General features: G+C 39.2%; 1 protein-coding gene across 11 annotated transcripts in view; it reads left to right on the forward strand.

Moving 5' to 3' along the window:
• LOC125466890 (centrosomal protein of 164 kDa-like) overlaps positions 1-13,319 on the forward strand; it is a 283,480-nt gene extending 270,161 nt beyond the window's left edge. For all 11 annotated transcript variants that reach the window (XM_059639128.1, XM_059639131.1, XM_059639132.1 and 8 more), the window contains one exon: positions 457-13,319. In XM_059639128.1, the coding sequence (XP_059495111.1) occupies positions 457-553 (97 nt within the window). In that variant the 3' untranslated portion in view covers positions 554-13,319. The remainder of the gene's footprint in view (positions 1-456) is intronic.
• Positions 13,320-20,719: the final 7,400 nt, after the last annotated feature.

Consider the following 20,719-nt stretch of genomic DNA (forward strand, 5'->3'; position numbering starts at 1 on the left):
ATTCGTGTGGGCCTTATGTCTTCTGGAAGTGTCTTGCCTTCTTCCAGCCTTTATGTATTGATTAGTACTGCCATATACAGGCGACGGAATGCCCCACAGCACCAGGGAGCCAGTTCAATCCCACCCTCAGATGACTATCTGTGTGGAGTTTGCACATCCTCCCCGCATGGGTTTCCTCCAGGTGCTTTGGCTCTCTTCCACAGTCCAAAGACGTGCACGTTAGATGGATTGGCCGTGATAAATTGCCCATATTGTCCTGGGATCTGCAGACTTGGTGGTTTAGCCATGGGAAATGCAGAGTTACAGAGATGGGGTAGGTGGTGTGAGTCTAGCTGGGAGGGTCTTTGGAGGGTTGCTGTGGACTCGATGACCTGACACTGCTTCCATACTGTATTGCCAACAAAATCTTTGGCAGATATTGAAATCTTATTACATTTCCTTTACTTATGTTTTCAGCCCTCTATTCACAAAGACCAGCAGAACTCCATCCACTCAAGGTTTAATCCAGCTTGGATTGGATGAAAACAATCAAATCAAAGTTTACCACTTTTGAGAAGCTGAGGTCCTTTAACGGTAGTTTCCCTGTTAGATGCGTGCAATACTGTAATATTCAATCTGATGTATAAACAGGGTCCCTCTTGAAAAGCACCTATTAATAAACTAAAATAGTAAATATTTTGAATCAGTTGTTGTTAGCAATAAAGCATTTTCTACCCAGTATTTTTCTAAATAACCCAACTGAGTATTTAGCATGTATGTATAAAGTATGAGAAATTGTGGTGGTGGGTTATCATGATTTCTGCCGGAAGTATATTTAAAGTGTGCATAAAATGCTTTATTTATTTTTAAAATGCGATGACTTGATGTTTTATTTTGTATAGTGTAGTGTTATTGTGTCACTTATTACCCAGAAAAAAAACTCTGATCCTGGGCACAAAGGACAATGCAAGCATTTGCAAAAGGACTCTTCTCGGGTTATATTTGCTTTTGCAAATCCCAATTATTCTTCATATTATACCCAAGATGTAGGATTGCAGAGACTGAGTCAACCTCTACATAACCTACCCCCAATTCACCATATTCTTCTATCACTTATCTTCCATGGACATTTCTAGTTGTCTGTAAAGGATTATTGTTTCAGTAGCTGTTGCTGCTGACTTATTCCACAGGCTGTTACCCATTTTATAAGAGTTTTTTTTATTAGTTTTCCCCTACTGGTTCTAATTATTTTGCATCCCTGGTACTAAAGCCCATGAGATCATCTCAAAAAGTCTATCTCCAAAGTTAAGCTGTTCATCAAAACTGTGAAATGTTACAAATGTAACAGGTAAAATGGAGGTAAGTGGAAAAAGAACAAAATAGGAGATACGAGAGAAACTGGAGGACAGGAGAGATTAAGTGACAGAAGGGCTGCTATGTGTAGCGACAAAACTTTCGTCACTTATTTACAGTGCATCTATTGCTCAAATCGTTCACCGCTGTTTATTAATCTTAGCAGTTCTTTACTTGAAAGCTTTTCATAGTTTTTAAGAACATCTTTTACTTGTTTTTGCTTTCTTTGATTAACAACATCAAATCTTCCAACCAGTCAATATTTTGAATTTTTTTTAAATCGTCTAACTCAAAACATCTTTATATCTCCGTTTAATCATAGTAACCTCAGTTGCCCTGAAGCTACGTGGTTTAAGCCAGAGTTAATTTTAAGTGTAGCATTAGTAATAATTTGTTAAATTCTCTGAATTTATTTAAGAATTATTATTCAGTGGTTTATTTATACATATGGATATAAGATGTTTTGTACTAAACACAATCAAAAAGTGAAACAAATTTATTTTGTAGTATCTTTGAGTTATGTAGCAAGAGGAACACCATTTCCCAGACCTCGAGCCCTCTACACACCGTACGCTGCTTCCATTCATAGTTTATAATTCCTGCCATTTGTTAATGATACCAAAGTTGTAGGAGTGACAAACAATACTAAACAGTTACTAAGCTACTAAACAGGACATAGAAAGATTGGGCAGAATAGTTAAACATGTGGCAAGATATAATTTAAGAGAAGTGTACAAGTTGATGTATTTTGTCAGCAAAGGTGATGAAAACCAAAAAAAATCATGGCAATGTTCAAAAGAGTGTAGGAACTGGCAGACCTGGGAGTGGCAGGATGTCGATCTTTAAAGGTGGTAGGACATATTGAGTTTATGATTAACAATGTAAATGGGATCTCAGGCTTTAAAAATAGAGTTTGAGTATGCAGGAAAGTTATGCAAAATCTCTATAAAGCTGTATAGAGTATTGCATTAAGTTCTGGCCACAGTGCTTTAGGGAGGGAGAGACCTTGACAAGGTACATGGGAGATTTACCGGGAGTGATCTGGAGATGGGGGATCTTAGATAGAAGTTTCATTTTGATTTACTGTGGGTGTTCTCTTTCGAGCAAATGGCATCAAGGGGAGATTTGATATAAGTGGACAAGATTGACAAGCTCAGTTAAAGTAGACAAGTTTTTAAAAAAAACTGTCCCCATTGGATGATGGTGCTAATGCAACAAAAAGAGAATACAGACTTAAGGTCTTCAGCAAGAGATGCAGGGGGAATGTGAGGAAGACTTATTTTTAACACAGCATGTGGTAATAGATGGAAGCAGAAAATAGCAATAATTCCAAAATATTAGGGGAGTGTGTTTGACCAGGTTGCCAACTCTCTGGGAAGCATAGGCTCAATGAGCTGAACAGTCTCCTTTTGTGTTTTATGTGATTCTACTTAGTTACTGCTAAGCACCAGTTATTCTGTACATTGATCAACTAGAATGTTTGACAGACCAAAGATAATATGACAACAGCAAAGATCAAACCAGGTGCTTTAAGACATTTGTTACAATTTCGTTAATTTTAATGAACTAGGACTTTGCACTTTAAATAGATTTTTAATTCATTTAAGGGCTGTTGGCATCTCTGCAGGGCTAATATTTATTAAGTGAATGTGGACCAAGAATTGGCAAATGGCAAATAATGTGGAAAAATGTGAAATTGTCCATTTTGACAAAAGAGAGGCCCAGTGGTATTACCACTAGCTTATTAACCCACAGACCTAGGTAATATTCTGGCGACTCAGGTTCAAATGCCGCCACAGCAGATAGTGGAATTTAAATTATATTTTTAAAAATCTGGAATTAAGAGTCTAATGATGACCATGGAACCATTGCCAATGGATGGAAAAACCCGTGTGCTTTATTAATGTCCTATAGGAAAGGAAATGGCCATCCTTAACTGGTCTGGTCTACATGTGACTCTAGACCCACAGCAATATGGTTCATTTTTAAACTGCCTCTGAACAATTATGCCATCATCAATTAATTTTTAAAAAAGAAAGAATAAAAAGTGTATTATCTAAATGGTGAGGCTGCAGAACTCTGAGATGGAGAATGATCTGGGAGTCCTAATGTATATATCACCAAAAGATGGGTACAGTATAAAGTAAGAAAGATAATAGAATCTTGTCATTTATTCAGAGTCATAGAATCGCGACAGTTTGGGAAAAGGCCATTCAGCCCATCAAGCCTGCACCAACCCTCCAAAGAACATCTCACCAAGACCATGCCCCCACCCTATCCCCCTAACCCTGCATTTACCATAGCTAATCCACCTAGCCTGCCAGGAGAATTGTTGTGCTTCAGTTATACAGGGCAATGTTGAGACCACTTCTGGAGGATTGCACATTGTGTTGGTCTCCTTACTTAAGGAACAGTCTAAATATATTGGAAGCTGTTCTATGCTCATACCTATGGCCAGGTTGCCTTATGAGGAAAGCTTGAAAGGCTCACCTTAAATCTGCTGCAGTTTAGAACAGTAACAGACCACTTGATTAAAAGAGAGAAGGTGCTAACAGGTGGCGACTGGGTGGATCTAGAGAAGATGCTTCCTTCGTTAGGCGAATGAAAACTAGGGCTCATTGTTTCAAAACAAGGGATTGCCTATTTAAGACAGAGTGGAAAAAAAATTCTCACGAGCTGTTGAGTCTTCAGAACTCTTCTCCAGAAATGGTGGTCAGCACAGAGTTCTTGAAAATTTTTAAAGCCGAGAGAGATTGATTTTTGATATGCAAGGGACTGAAAGGTTATCTAGGTAAGTGAGACTATGGAGTATTCAGATCAGCTATGATCTTAGGAAATGATAGAGCAGACTCAAGGGGCTGAGTGACCTGTTCCTGCTCCTAATTTGTATGTTTTATCCACCCCTTATTATGTTTCATTTATCCATGCAGAGAAGGTGGTGGTGAGCAGCTTTCTTGAACTGCTGCAGTTCTTGTGAGTACACCCACGGTGCTGTTAAAACAAGTAAGCACCATTGAATTTTAGTGAGTAGAAAGTAAAGGCCTGTGAAGATAAAACTAAGATTGCTTTGGTTTGAGTTTCGCCTAATTTATGTCAGGTAAATGAGTCCAAAATAGTTCAGAAATAGTGGAAAAATAACACCTTCCCCCCCTCTTCGGGAAATAGTCAAATCCTGTATATCTCTGAAGAAAAATGTGCATTTCTTGCAATACATTTTTGTGATCCTTTGCAGAATAGAATTTAAAATTCAAATCTGAAATTTTCATTACTAAATACTTAGTAAACCAGCATTTAATGCGGTTTATGATACCTTGAAGCTTCATTGCTCAAGGGTATAAAAATAGACAAGCATGCAATATTTTAGAAAGCGTTCTAATTCAATTGCCAGATTCAAAATTATGAGTACTAATTTCAACATTTCCCAAGGCAAAAATATGACATAAAATACACCCGTCATTATGCATATTTCATTATACTCTGCCATGTGTGGAACATGTTTAGATCTCTGACCCCCATTATCGTGCCAATTAAAGTGGTATCTTGAAAAGTATGACAAACCTTATTAGTGCTGAAATTAAAGGTGTTGAAAGCAAACTACCATTAATTAATCAGCAATAAATGTTGAGTTTCCTGACTAAATGAATTGAGGTAGACCTGTCAAGTCTCCACTTTCTCCTCTGTGTGCACAAAATCCTCTCACGTTATAACAAATTGACCTATCTCCTGGTGATCAACGACTTCTCACCATTTTGTGGGTGGAGGTGGAGGCGGAGGCATGGTAGTTCTGTTCAACAAGATAAAGGCCTCAAAGTTGTTGTACATAAAGTAGGAGCATCTGTGGCAATGTACAAAGAAAGAGTATGAAATTTTATTGCATCTTTCCCAATCTCAGAATGCCACAAAACATTTTATTTGCAATGAACTAACCTTAATCACTGTCACAGTATAGAAAATGCAACAACAGAATTGTACCAAGCAAGGTTCTACAGACAGCACTGTGATGTTGGCACATCATTTGTTTTAGTCTTGTCGGTCGTGTGATAAATATTGAACAGAATCACAGAGAACTTTCCATCTTCTTCAAACAATTCCGTACTGTCACAGGAACGTTTGTACTTAACTGACAGGTCAGACGGGGCCACATTTAAAGTCTCATCTGACATGTCTGACAGCAAAGCACTTCCTCAATACTGTCTGCCTGGATTACGCATTCACGTCTTTGGGGTATGATTTCAGAAAGCATTTCTGGCATTGTGCAGTTATCTGGGAAGTCTGGTCCATTTGATCCTGCCATCAAGACAGGGCCCAGTAAGTGGAAAAAATGCGATATTCTTTCCAAGTGAATGACATTGGGGAGGATGAAAAACAATGAATAGTTTACCTGATAGCTTGTGGACCGGCAGCTTTTTGTTATTAGGACCCTAAATTTCCCGGAGGCACCAGATACTATAATCTTTCAAGAGTTAAGGAATATTACACCCCGAAGCATTTCAGAAATAGGAGGCTATCGGTTTTATTTGGCAACTCAAGAACCAGGAGAATCCATAGTGGGATTTTTGTCTCGATTAAGATGACTGTTGGAGGCAAGTGACTTTGGTTTAACCCTTAATTAGATGCTGAGAGACCATATGGCGTGTGGGATTAATGATGTGACCATGCAAAAGTACCTTGTAGCTGAAGCCCGACTGGACTTCAAACAGGCACTACAGCTGCCTTTATCGTTAGAAAATGGGGTAAGTGCAGCACATCAGTTGCAGGGTATTCCAATGGAAGTAGTTACCCTTGCCAGTCTGATTGAACTTGGGACACAACACTTGAGTGAGTCAATACTTGATTGAAGGCATGTGTATAGCCTCACTCAGGACATAGCCTAAATGGAAGGATTCTAGGTCAGCCCACAGCAAAACCCAAAAACAAAGCCAAGCTTCATCCAAAAGGTTAAAATTTTCTTTAGAATCTGAGCTGGCAATCCATTGTAGTTGCTTTTGATATGTGGACTTGAGACAGCAAAAGAATCCCATTAAACCTAAATTGAGTAAAAGAACTCAGAGGCCATATCAGGAGGTTGCACCCCTTGGAAAGTCCACCTACATCAGTTGCAACAGTTAAATTCTTAGCAACATCCAAATCAAAACCAATCAAAAGGAACATCTGATTAAATGGTCACCTGGTTGAAGTGGAGGTTGATACCATCGCAGCCATTTCAGTGATTGCATTAAGAAACTTCACAGTGGACTCCAACCGTCAAGTTTGCACAAGACTCTCAGGTAGGCTGGAACCTAAACCGGGGAACCTTTACAGATTGAGGGTACAACTTTGGTTCCACCGTCTTATGAGAAGCAGCTGGCTCAGTTACCACTGATTGTAGTAAAAGGCTCAGGCCCAAGTTTGATGGGGCGTAATTAGTTGTGAAAGATTCACCTAGACTGGCTCATCATTTTTCAAATAGAAAATGGCAGCCTAGTGAAGTCCTAATTAAATGCCAGGAAGTTTTTCAGGAAGACCTAGGCACTGCCAAAGGAGCCAAGGCCCCACCTTGCATGTTCAAAAACAAAGTTGCTGGAAAAGCTCAGCAGGTCTGGCAGCATCTGTGAAGGAGAAAACAGAGTTAACATTTCGAGTCCGGTGATCCTTCCTCTGCATGTTGGCAGGAAGCAATTCTGCAAGGCCCGCTCAATGCCGTTTTCCTTGTGTGCAAGAGTAGAGTCAGGAACCAAAAGGCTGGAAAGCGAAGGAGTCATCAAATAGTCCAGTTTGTGGAACAGGCAGCACGGGTCGTACCGGTTATGAAGCCCAACAGGTCAGTTTGCCTTTGTGGGGATTTTGGATGAAAGGTAAACCACTTTTGGTGTATGGATAAATACCCAGTACCTCGCATAGAGGATTATATGCAAAGCTAGCAGCGGAGGCTATCCTTCACAAAGCTGGACTTGAGCCATGTGTATACTTGTAATTGCTATTAGGTGATGATTTCCAGAAGTATGCTACAGTTAATACTCATGAGTGTCTGTGCTAACGTACAAGACCGCCATTTGGGTTATCAGCTGTGAAATTTTTCCAGCAGACAATGGGGAACATTTTACAAGGTCGCTCCCAGGTCACCATTTATCTAGATGACATGCAAGTAACAGGGAAAACCAATGGGAGCACCCAGAGAATTTGAGCACAGTCGTTAGACATTTCTCCCAGGTGTAGGAATATGCTTTAGATGGGGAAAATGTGTTCTGGGTACCCCGAAGTGACCTACTTGAACAGTGGAGTCAACAAGACTGGGTTACACCCGTTGGAAGATGGTGAGGGCGATCAAAGGTGACCTGGCTCCCTTGTCTATAGCTGAACTTAGGTCTTTCCTTGGGTTGATGAATTGTTATGGAAAGTTCATACATAATCTGGCCTCCACCCTGGCACCTTTGCATCAACCCTTAAAGGGTCAGCCTTGGAAATGGTCACATAGCCAAGCCGTAGCTTTCAGGGAAGTGAAGAAACAGTTATCATCCTACAAGATGTTGGGACACTGAGCTCAAGTGAAATCTGGAATTGAAATGCAATGCCTCCTTGCACTGCCTTGGGGTAGTATTGGCTCATTGGTGGCCCAATGGAGAGGAATGCCCAATAGCATATGCATCCAGGATCTTGGCTAATGCAGAGTGTAAATGTGCCCAGATAGAGAAGGAAGGTTTAGCGGTCATGATGAGAGTCAGGAGGTTACACCAATACTTTTTTAACACTTCTCAATTCGGCGGTGGGCTCTAATACTAACTGCGTATAATTACAAATTGGAGCATCATCCGGGAGGCCAAGTAGCAAATGCAGATGTGTTGAGCCGCCTCCTGCTGGCAGGTATACAACTGATGGCACTACCACTGAAAGAGTCCATGATGATATTAAATTTTCTGGACACATTTCCAGCCACAGCTAACAATATCAGACTTTGGAGGTGGAAAGATCTGGCCCTGTCAAAACAGAACCAAAGGGCTGTTACAAGTAGACTTGAAACCTTTTGGACTTGGAGCGATCAGATCTCAGTAGAGGATGACATATTATGAGGGGGAAAGAGTGATTGTCCCGAGCAATGGTCACCACTAGATACTGGCTGAACTCTAGGGTCATCCGGAGGTTTCCAGAATGTAGATGTTGGTGAGAAGCTATATCTGATGGCCAGGATTGGATGCAGACATAACTGCATTGCTGGGACAGTGCCCAAAGTGTGAACAAGGATAAAAATTACTGTCAACAGCTCCCCTACATTCATTGGAATGGCTGAGTAAACCATGAACTTGGTTACACTTTGACTATGTAGGCCCTTTCATGGGTTTATTGCTCTTCATTGTTGCGGACACCCGCTCAAAGTGGCTGGGCATGCATAGAGTTCATTCATCAAACACAGGGATGATAGCAGAACTGCACACATTTTTGCAATACGCAGACTCCCAGAAGTGTTGGTCACAGACTCTCCATGTTTAAGGAAAGATGGACTTGGTGATGGGACATTGGTCTCTGAAGTTATTTCAGCACTCCTCTCATGGGAATTTTGCTTTTCCAACTTGTAACCATTTTGAATTTTTAATTACAGTTCTGCTATTTGGCCAATATAGTATATTTACAAGTGTACTTTGCAGCCATAGATAGTTGAGAATCATAAGGTGTATTTTTATTAAATTCTTCCCAGGTATTGATGTGTTAAATTGTGAAGCTGTAGAGCTTCTGAAAAATCTCCCCAGCTGTTGCTCTAGTAGACAACAATTGACAAAACAAAACGTCCTTCTACACATACACCAGAACTGAGCATGTCCGGCTACAGAGGTAATTACAGGTTGCAATTGACATAGTTCATTTCTTACCAAGGTAGAATAGGACCCTCTTGTGGCACAGTGATAGTCTCCCTAACCCTGAACAAGGATTCAAGTCCCACCTGTTGCAGAGGTGTGTAGTAATTAGGTGATTTTTAAAAAAAGACTAAGACTGTATAAGCCATATTGTTAATTTTGATCTTTCACTGTTCATTGGCAGTAACAAATTTAATTTTAGGGCCTTCCCTGCAACCAAGATGCTTCCCATATCTACAGCCACAAGTGGAATGAGTTCCTGTGCAAAGTTGAGGTATTTTCCTGGCTCCATTACGCTAAGTGTGACACTTTAGAAGTCCTAAATTGTCATCAGCAGTAGGGCACAAAACTGCCCAGGTTCTCATTAGCTGAAAAGGCATCCATTTGAAAAGAATGGGCAGTTTCTCTGAGGAATCATTAACTCTGATCCTTCCTTCACAGATGCTCCCAGATCTGCTGAGCTTTTCCAGCAACCTCTGTTTTTGTTCCTCATTTACAGCACCCGCAGTTCTTTTGGTTTTTTATTTGGCAGTTTCACTTTATTGTGTTCATGTTTATTTTCCAAGGCCATTATTCAAAAGGACTTTACCACATAACACACACTGCAGCTGATGTCCAAGTCCAAGTAAATCCCAACTTGATGCAGTTTTTTGTCTCGTTATAGATCTTGTTTTGTGCTTGGTGTCAACAATCTATTCACCGGCAAAAAGTCAGTAGTCAAACAAGACAGATTTTGTTATTTTACTTCTTGAAACTATCTGCCTTTGGCATCTGTCCATATTTACTCTGAGTCGCTAGATATAATTGTGATGCAATGTGTACAACTAGAAAGGAAGTTTCTCTGAGTTCAGTTAAACAGTTGCTGAGAAACTGAAGCCAGGCTGTAATGTGTGCTGAGTGGAGGTAAGAGCTGTATATCCTTTTCTGAGTACTTTCATTCTTATTGCTATACCTTGATGTAAATTAAGTGCGTTAAAACTCACTAAAATCTTAGGGGAGGCAATGGCCTAATGGTATTATTGCTAGACTATTAAGTCAGAGATCTAGGAAATGTTGTGGGGACCCGGGTTCAAATCCAGCTATGGCATATAGTGAGATTGGAATTCAATAAATACCTAGAATTAAGATTCTGATGGTGTCCTTGAAACCATTGTCAATTGTTGGGGAAAATGCATCTGGTTCACTTAGTGCCCTTTAGGAAAGGGAAACTGCCGTCCTTCCTTGGTCTACATATGACTGCAGACCCACACAATATGGTTGGCCCTTAACTGCTCTGAGGACAGTTGGGGATGGGTAATAATTGCTAGCCTGGCCAGAGATGCTCGCACCCAAGAATGATTTTTTTAAAAATAAAGTTTTGCCTAAACAACCTGCTGTGAAAATACAAACAAAATACAATAATAAAAAAAACACAATTTAGCAATTTCTCCTGCAGCCCCCCCCCATAAAAAAAATGGTGTGTAGTATATGTAACAGAATGTGGGAACCTCTGATGTACATCACTAAAAAGTCCACATTTCCAAATTGGTTTCTACATCACATTTGAGACCACTCGAAGCTCAGACAGAATTCAGAGGAAGCACATTCAATTTTCCCAGGTGACCTCTATTCTGGGCCCTTATGGTGCAGTAGTAATGTCCCTACTTCTGAGCAAGGAGGCCTGGGTTTAGATCCCACCTACTCCAGAGATGTGATATAATACAGCTGAACAGTCGGATTTCCGAATATGTGTGGCCTCTATTCTGCACCTCCTTTTGGTGTAGCCAAAAAGAATATCCTTGTCAGGAAAGACAACCATCCATTATGTACATTGGAAAGTCATCATTTGTATGTCTCTTTGTTTCTTTGCATGCATCAAAATATCCTTAAAGTAAAGAATTGTCAATACCTTAAATTTGGTCCAATTTGTTACTAATACAGATTGGCAATGAATTTGATGATAAGATGGTTGATTAATTGTGAGGTTTAAAAAAGCTGGCCTAATTTTTGGTGTAAGTTTTGAGATGATACTACATTCACTGATGGTGATCTTAGTGCCGGAGACCTCTGCTGAACTTTTTTAGTTTTGCATCTAACATCAGATTCCATGCAAGTATTACCACTGCATGCACACTGTGATTTCCGCTCATGCTTCGGAATTCTCTTGGCTTTACCATACTTATTCAGACATAGAGGAATTCAAAATTCTTAGTAAACATGTTATTGTGTTTTGGTTTTTCAAGTAATTTTCCAGACGGTCTGAATTTGTTCTTCTCCCAAACTGGAATCAGATTCATAACTCATCTGATCATCAACTGAGTTTTACTTCTTGAAAAACTCACAAAAGTGTGAAGAAATGAATCACAGTGTTCAAGAGAAACAGAATTGTGGCAGACATTGTCTGTCACTGAACACTATTTTTGTAGCTTGTAGAGGCTATTTTCTGACTTTACTTTTAGATTATGTGACTCAAGCCTCTTTGCTGAAAAACAGACTGTCTGAAAATGTTGCAAGAAAGGTATTTTTTTATTTCTAACATGGTTTTGGGTGCAAAGTCATGGTGTGTGACCCCTCAAATAAAACAAAGAACTTCGGACGTTGGAGATTTGAAACAACAAAAAACAGAAGTTTCTGGAGAAACTTAGCAGGTATTCCAGCAATTTCTGTTTTTGTCTACATGTGAATTTCCTTTTTTTGTACCTCCTTTGCAGCCAGAATCCTTTTCTGGCTGTGGCACATGAGAAGTTTTAGGAAATTCAGGTTGCCGAGGACTACCTGTAGATATGAAGATAGATTGAGGGAAATTAAGCTTTAAAAGTGTTTCCCATTGCAAACGAGATCATGGTTACTTCCCGAGTAGCCCAGCAGCCAGGCACAAAAGGGTTTTTTTTGAGAAAGAGCATGTGTTTTGTCTGTGCATCTTCCCAATGATTCCCAACTGTCTTTAGCTTGATGGGGAAAGTCAAGGTAATATTCCACCTCAGGCTTGAGTGAGAATCACAGTCAGCTGCCAATGATGTACCATGGCAGCTGGTAGAATTTAAATTCAATTCATTAAAAATTTGGAATTGAGCACTAGTTGCAATAATGGTGATAATGAAGCAATCGTATATTGTAAAAACCTATCTGGTATACTAATGATGGAAGCTTACCATTCTTAAATTGTCAGCTCCCATGTGATGCAGACTAACAGAAATGTAGTTAACTAGTCTCAAAGTCAGCAAGGAATGGCCAACAAATACATCACATGAAAGGTGTGCAAAGTCAGAAGTTAGGAAAAGATGATAGGGTAACTCTGTTAAATTAAGGATACAGTTAGTACAATCGTAAAGTTGGCCTCTGCTTGAAACAGCAAGATGGATAATCTGAGTAGAGTTAAGAAATAACAAAGGTTAGAGGTCACTTGTGGGAGTAGCTTCTCAGTCCCCTAACAGTAATTTGACCATAAGACACTGTGTACAGGAATAAATAAATGGGGTATGCAAGAAAGGTGCCACTAAAATCACGGGTGAAATTGACTTTACACATAGATTGGGCAAATCAGATTGGCAAAGGTATCTTGGAAAATTAGCTTGTGGAATATGTTTGGAACAACTTATTAGAGCCTTGTGTTCTAGAGTCAATGAAAGTGCATGCTAATCTAGACCTGTTAATGAGCAGTGAGACATGATTGCTCAGTAACGTTGTGGTAAAGGAGTCTTAAAGTGATAGCAACCACATCATGATAGAATTTCATGCACAATCTGAAAGTGTTGAGTGTGTGTCTCAAGATTTGTTTTAAGCCAAATAAAAATAATGATAATAGTATGAAGTAGAACTAACTAAAATGAACTGCAAAAAAGAGATTACAAAGTGTAGGACAGTGGACATACTGTGGCAGATGTTTAAGGAGGTATTAAATTACTTATAGTGGCAATTCAACCCAGTGAGAAAGCAAGACTCTTTGAAATGAATGCATCACCTGTGGCTAAATGACAAAATTGTGGTTCATGATCATGGAGAAAAAACATTTGGAGATTTTTTTTTCACAAATTGCCACCTTAAGAAATAAAACTATTTCTGAAACAAAGTGCTGAAGAAACTCAGCAAGTCTGTCAGACCTGAGGAGAGAAAACAGTGAATATTTAGAGTCCAATGACCCTTCATCAGAACTTTTGGGAAAAAGTGGTATTTATCTTGATAGCAGGGTGTGGCAGTGGTGGGGGGGGGGGGGGGAGGAGTGGAGGGAACGGAAGAGTGAGCAGAGAGTGGAGAGGGAGCCAGATGGAGAGAGAGTGGAGAATAGACATACAAAGAGATTGTTGATACTTTGTTAGGGAACAGAAGAAGCTAAATTGTTGATAATGGGGGCTATGATCAAATTGGGTTGACTATGCTGAAAACAACCTGTGTAATAACAATGTGGGTGGGTGTGTGGGAGTGGGTAAAGGACACAGGAAGTGGTGTTGAGGCTCCAGCATTATTGAACTCAGTAGTAAACCCTGAAGACTGTGGGGTTCCCAAGCATAAAATAAAACGCTATTCCTCCAGCTTGCACTGAGCATCGCTGGAACACTGCAACAGGCCTGCGGCAGAAATGTCGGCCAAGGAGCGTGGTGGTGTGTTGAAGTGACAGGCAGCTATTTGTTTTATTGTTGCACTGGTGTGAACCAAAAGGAAAACACCCTTACCTTTGTTTTTGTCTTGGAACATCACAAGGAAAGAAAGTGAGAGAAATGAGCAAAGCAAAATGTCAGACTATGCAAGTAGGATTATAACATTAATTTTCGCGGAAAAAGCCTGGTTTTGGGTTGTTTGAAGATGCCTAGTCCAGTCTGCTTATGTCTGATACCATGAAACTATTGAGTCCATTGGTAGCGGTTCTGAATAAGTTTTGGTTCCACCGACTATAATTTCTGCAATTGACTTAACTACAAACTTGTATCAATTAGTCTTTCGTCAAAACGTTCTGCCAACCACATAGTTGCTCTCAGTAACAAAAGCAGCCATGCTCTCGCTCTCCCCACACCCCTCTACCAATGGTACTTACTTCCAGCGAGCACACATCTACCATGACAGGACTCAAGCCAATGAGGAGGAAAATGCTACGAATTTTGCCTCAATTATTTTCGCAGCCAGTTTCTCTACAGTTCAGCAAAACGCTTTCAACAGAGGCATCCCAGAAGTAACAACAAGAATAGGCTGCATCGGTGATGTACACCCTGTGGAAATGGGGGAAATTTGTGCTTTCTGTCAAATTAGTCTGCAAATGCCATTATAAAAAGGGTACAAATTGGCTTTTGAAAGACAATAAATTGCATGAGGTCTTGTTTCACTGCCTATGAAGGAACTTATCAAGTGGTTATTTCATGGGGTACTTTTCATTTATTCGTGGTTGGAATAAATATGAGCAAACTGATCATTGGGCAGTTTGAGAGGAAGCCAAGTGGAAGGGAGCAGAGTGACCCAATTCACTGCATTAATCTGTAACATTGTGAACGTGAGTGGGTTGAATCGAGAGCTAACTCAAAAACTCGTTCTAAGGGATTGCAGTGGTTCATGAAGGCAGCTCATCACCACCTTCTCAAGGACAACTAAGGACATGCAGAAAATGGTGGCTGAGCCAGCAACACTCCGGTCTCATGAGTGAATATTTTCTAAAAATGTGTAAAGCTCCCAAAATGTTACTGGCTTTTCTCTTCACAACATTAGTTTCTGTACTTCCAGCAGCTTTTATTTCAAAAATCCACAATGTGAGGGCGTTTTCTTTTTATAATTCAAACATTTATAATTGTTGTTTCAATTTGTCAGTTTGCCCCAAATTTGGCAGTAATGAGGACCAACTTCATTTCAGACTACTGGGGAATAATTCATTCATGCAGACTTTGTGCCATTCCTTGAAGATGGGTAATTCTTCAAGTTGCTAGCTGTGCAGTGGCATAATGTTCTTCATTGAGATCATCAGCTCAGTTAGCACACGTGTACTTAATCCCATTGAAAGCAATGCTGCACAAATTAATTTCTCCCACATTGTCTTTTCGGAAAACATGATAATTTAAGATGTAGCATAGATTCTGCTCAAGATCACTACAAATAAAGGAAAGCATTTATTTTTATTCTCCTACATTGCAAAACAGCAAATGGAAAAGTAATGGCACAGATACACGGGTTTGATTCTAGCCTCAAGCAACTGTCTGTGTGGAGTTTGCACATTCTCACTGTTTCCTCCGAGTGCTCCGGTTTCCTCTCACAGTCCATAGATGTGCAGGTTAGGTGGATTAGCCATGCTAAATTTCCTGTAGTGTCATGGATGTGTAGATTAGCCATAGAAAATACAGGGTTACAAAGATAAGGTAGGGCATGGGTCTCGGTGGGATGATGTTTGGAGGGTCAGTGTGGACTTGATGGGCCAAATAGCTTGTATCCATACTATAGGGATTTTGTGAATTGTGTTTTTTGATATGAGGCAACTTGGAATAATCCTTTTCATTTTGATGCTTTAGGGAAATGGTAAAAGGGGCCACTGGTTTATTAGTGACTACAAACTGTTAGATTTCTTTTTTAACCCAAGGCTTGGAACTTTTGAACCAGGAGCTTTAATGATAAAGATGCAAACATTTAACAACTTGGTTTTCATTAGTCCAATTTATGTGGTGATGTGAATTTTATACTGTCTTTGCTGTTGGATATTTCTGACCCCAAAAATGTATGGTATTTAATTTTCTTGGGCACAGTTTTCATTTCACTGTATCCAGTGCATAACATTTCCTCCTTTTATTAAACTGCTTTTGTATTCTGTATCTAGAAGTTATTTTTGTGCTCACAAATGCTATTTTTGGTAAAACCCACTGATTGTTAATCAAAAGCAAGTCACATTTTAGGCTGATAGCCCTATTTATGGAGTCTGTTAAAATAATGTTCATTTATAACCAACCTGAAAGATTAACACATTGGTTTTATAATCCTATATCATCCATTTAAAATTGTTTTCTGAAAGGAAAGGTTCAGATTATTCTTCTTCCATTTCAGTCTCTGGCCCACGCTATTTCCTTCAGAATTCCAAGGTAGCCTCAATACTAGAACAATTTATAAATCCTATACAATGTATGTTCAGGCTTTGTATTTTATTTGTGCTGCTCCATCACTTTCCCCAACTGTCATGTCCAATAAACTACTTGCTTTGCAGTTCCTAAAGAGTTACTGCATTTTCACTAGTAAACATTGGTCCCATGTGGCATTCCCTCCCAAGCAACTTACAAGGTGTGTACATTTTGCTTCTGTGACTGCACAAGTGCAAAATGAACTTTTAATAACATTGCACTATGTTGCAATGCTGATCTGTCAGCATCTGTTCCACACAAACTGCTGCTACTATTTTACTTCTGCTGTCTGACTTCTGTTAATTGGCAGCGCATCAGAAAGGAAAAGGTTTCAAGATACAGTATTATCACATAATTTAATAAATTAAATATCTTACTAGAGGAAACAAGATCGTACAGATTACACAAAATTTTCTTCTAACTCTTTAAACAAGTTAACACTTCTGCATTGTTTGAATCTTTGCTGCTTTTCTCAAAGCAGTCTTCTGCAGGGAGCAGATCATAAAATACACTACAAATCAGACCAACGCTGAAGACGGGCTGTCAGCAGTGACTCTATAAACAGTGCTAACTGTGTTTACACAAGTGTGTTCTTTGTACAGAGATTTGATGTATTGTGTGGGTTTCTGCTTGGTAATAAAATATCTTTTGATAGGTGGTGTTTTTTTCATTGCTTATTATTCTGACAGCATTGAATTACTTTTAGACATTTAATATAATTCATAAGCAGAAATCTGTTCCGAATATTACACATAGGTAAAAATCATCTTACATCTGAAGCTGGACCTCAGTTTGAACCTGAGCTGGTAATGTCCTAGTTCCACTGCTTTTAGATCACTCCGTAACTTACAACCATGGGAAATAGGAACAGGATTAGGTTGTTCAGCCCCTTGAACCTAGTCTGCCATTCAATAGTATCATGGCTGATCCAACATTCCTCAAGTTTACTTTTCTGCTGTTTGCCTGGAAACCCTGGATTCTTGATCAGTAGAGGAATCCTCTATCTCAACCTTAAATGTACATAAGGTCTCTGACCTGCAGCTCTGTGTTCAGTTCCAAAGATACTCAACCCACTGAGAGAAGAAAGTCGTCCTCATTTCAGTCTTAAATTGGCATCTGTTTATCCTGAGACTGTGCCATGAGGGGAAACATCCTCTCAAAATTTAGCCCGCCATGCCCCTGAAAGAATCGTTCATGTACCAATGAGATAATTTCTCATTCTTCCAAATCCCAAAATGTAGAATCCCAGTAGGTTTAAATTTTACTCATAAAAATGTTCTCTCCATACTAAAGATCATCCTGATAAATGTCTGAATTCTCCACTGTAAAATGAAAACTTTCTATACCTAGAGGGACCAAAACTGTTCACAATACTCCAGATGTGCTCTGACTAGTGCCTTGTACAGTTGCAGCAAGACTTCCTCTACCTCAAGCCGTACCTCCATTGCCTACCTACCAACCTCATCCCTCCCCCCTTGACCTGTCCTCCCTGACTGACCTGTCCCCTCCCTATCTCGCCACCTACACTCACCTCTACTGGCTCTATCCCCGCCCGTTTAACTTGTTTGTCTCCTCTCCACCTATCTTCTCCTCTATCCATCTTCAATCCGTCTCCCCCTCTCTCCCTATTTATTTCAGAACCTTCTCGCCATCCCCCTTTTCTGATGAAGGGTCTGGGCCCGAAATGTCAGCTTTTGTGCTCCTAAGATGCTGCCATGCCTGCTGTGTTCACCCAGCTCCACAATTGTTATCTCAGATTCTTCAGCATCTGCAGTTCCCATTATTTCTACTACTATACTCCTCCCTTTTCACAATTTACTTCCCCAAGCAGAGTTTTTTGAATGGACATGAAGTGGATGTGCCTGCTGGGAATGTGAACTTTTCAACCAGGGATAGATTTTAGTTATGGATGGAATTGGCCTTTTTTACTTCTGGTTTGGAGAATTCATACTCTCTGACAGTCTAAGAAATAAACAATTGTGCGTTTAGGATATCCCAAAGTTTTATACAGCAAATGAAAATTTTCTTTTAAAGGCATAATCACTGTTGTGATGTAGGAAAATTGGAAACCAATTCAATTGCCAAGTATTTTTCTTTATTCATTCACAGGCTGAGGGCTTTTCTGGCAAGGCAGCATGTATTGTCAATCCCTAGTTGGCCAGAGGACAATTAAGAGCCACCCACATTGTTGTGGGTCTGGAGGTAAGGTTGGCAGCTTCCTCCTCTAAAGGTCATTAGTGAAGCAGATGTATTTTTCCTGACAATCAACAATGGATTCATGGTCATCATTTGACTTTTAATTCCAGTTTTTAAAAAAATTCAATTCAAATTCCATCTGCCGTGGCAGGATTTAAACCTGAGTCCCCAGGATATTGTCCGGGTCTCTGGATTGACAGTTGATTGATAATACCACAAGGCCATCACTTCCCCCTAATATCCCCACATTGCTGCTTATGCTTAATGAAAGGACTTATATTTCTCAGTCACAAAGAACAACTTACTGCATACTGTTCTTTGAATGGTGTGGTGGTGTCTTTTATATGTATCTGACAGAACAGAAGAGAGCTTGATTTAAAATTTCATTTGAATAACAGCATCTTCATTGGAACAGTTCCCAAGTATTGCATTGGTAAGAAGAACTGAATTCTGTGAAGAGGACTTAGATGAATGACCTGCTGATTTAATTATTTTATCATGTAAAGAACATTGAATAGGATGTACAGAACGATGTGTAACTTGTTTACAAAGTTCTTTAGAGCATCGAAAATCAGTTAAAATTTACACATTTGTAAATCCATATCTGGAATAAAACTAATGCAATTATACATTCTGTTGGACAATTTTTATATAGATCATTATTTCAAACATTGAATTATTGATTAGATTCCATCCCTAATGCCGTAAATATCAATCTAAAATGGCTTCAGTTATGTGTCAATATTTAAATTTGCTAATAATGATATAATAATTTTTAATCTTGCCCCAATTAATAGCGAGAACTCTGACTACTGCAGGGGACCTGCTTTTAAAAATGAATTATATTATCTTCAATCCACTTCCTCAACAACATTTAAAATCTTAAAGATGGTGCACAGTATATAAATATTGTGTGCCAAAATTATACTGAAGTTACTGCTAAGGTAATTTTTGGAGCAATATAAAGATCTGTACAGTGTACCAGATCCTAAAATGCCTAAAGCTGACATAGCATTAGGAATCAAAAGGGGGAAAAGGATTTAATTATCCAGCATTTTCTTTTTGTTTGTAAATTATCAAAAGCCCAGAATCTGATCCTCAAAGTAAATTTGTAGTAATGCATAAATTCAAAATTAAAGGTAAATTTTCCCAAAACCAGAATTCACGTTGTAAATTGCTGACGTGCAGATTTTTTTAAAGATTTACACTTTTGAAGTCAATATGTTCCGACATTTGCAGCAGCCCACAGAATGTTATTTGGTATATTCAGAGAAAATATATTTTTCAGAGCTCACTTTATCCCAAATCCTGCATTTTTAAGTTGTAGAAAGTATTTTTCCAAAAAATGTTTGTTATGGTCCTTCATTAGGTAAGTGCCTAGGCAGAAACAATTGTGCAGAAACAGTAGTCTGGTGGTAATGCTGTCTGGATTATTCATCCACTGTCCTGGCTAATGCCTCAGAGAGAGAGCTTAAAATCTCACCTTGGCAGCTGGTAGAATTTGAGTTTAGTTCATTAAAGACAAACCTGAAATTGGAAGCCAGTCCCAGTAATGGCAACTGTGAAACCATCATTGGGTATCACAGAAACCCATAAAGTTTATTAGTGTCATTTAGGGAAGGAAATCTGAAAACCTTACCTGGTCTTTCCCACCTGTGACTCCACATGCAATGGCTGATTTTAAATACCCTCTGAAATGACCTATCCTGTTAATTAGTTCAAGGACAATTAGAGATGAGTAGCAAATGTTGCCCTGCTAGCAATGTCTGCAACCAAAGAACAAAGGAAAAATTGAATGAAGTTGTCTTTTGCATTCCAGATCTGTAGTACCTAAACACTTGTTTAATAGTCATCATTATTGCAGAAAGCTTGTCACTGTTCACATGGAAATGTCATCATCTTTCTGTTACATTACAGTGGCCTGTTTTGACATTATTACTACAGCTGTTATTCTTCAGAGTGTTCCCTCCTCCTTGTGTTGTTTCTGCATTGAATTTGAGACTGATCATGTGATCTGCTCTATCTTAAAACTGAGGAGCCCCGAAACTGGCAAATCTCTTGCTTCTGTTTGGTTCGATGTATAACTCAATAGGCTTTTACAACCCAAGTTTACTATTGATTAATCTGCATTTAACTCATCTTTTTTAACGCTGATGTTTTCAGGTGGAAATGGGAGTAAGCTCTTTGTTCTGCCATTCAATTAGATCAAGGCTTCTAGTAATAATAGATCATATCTCTTGGTGCCCTTAATTAAGGTCTGTTAATGTTTGTTTTGAACATTCCAATTAGTTTCAGGAAAAGAATTTG

Source organism: Stegostoma tigrinum, chromosome 32 (genome assembly GCF_030684315.1).
Source record: "Stegostoma tigrinum isolate sSteTig4 chromosome 32, sSteTig4.hap1, whole genome shotgun sequence".
Classification (NCBI taxonomy): domain Eukaryota; kingdom Metazoa; phylum Chordata; class Chondrichthyes; order Orectolobiformes; family Stegostomatidae; genus Stegostoma; species Stegostoma tigrinum.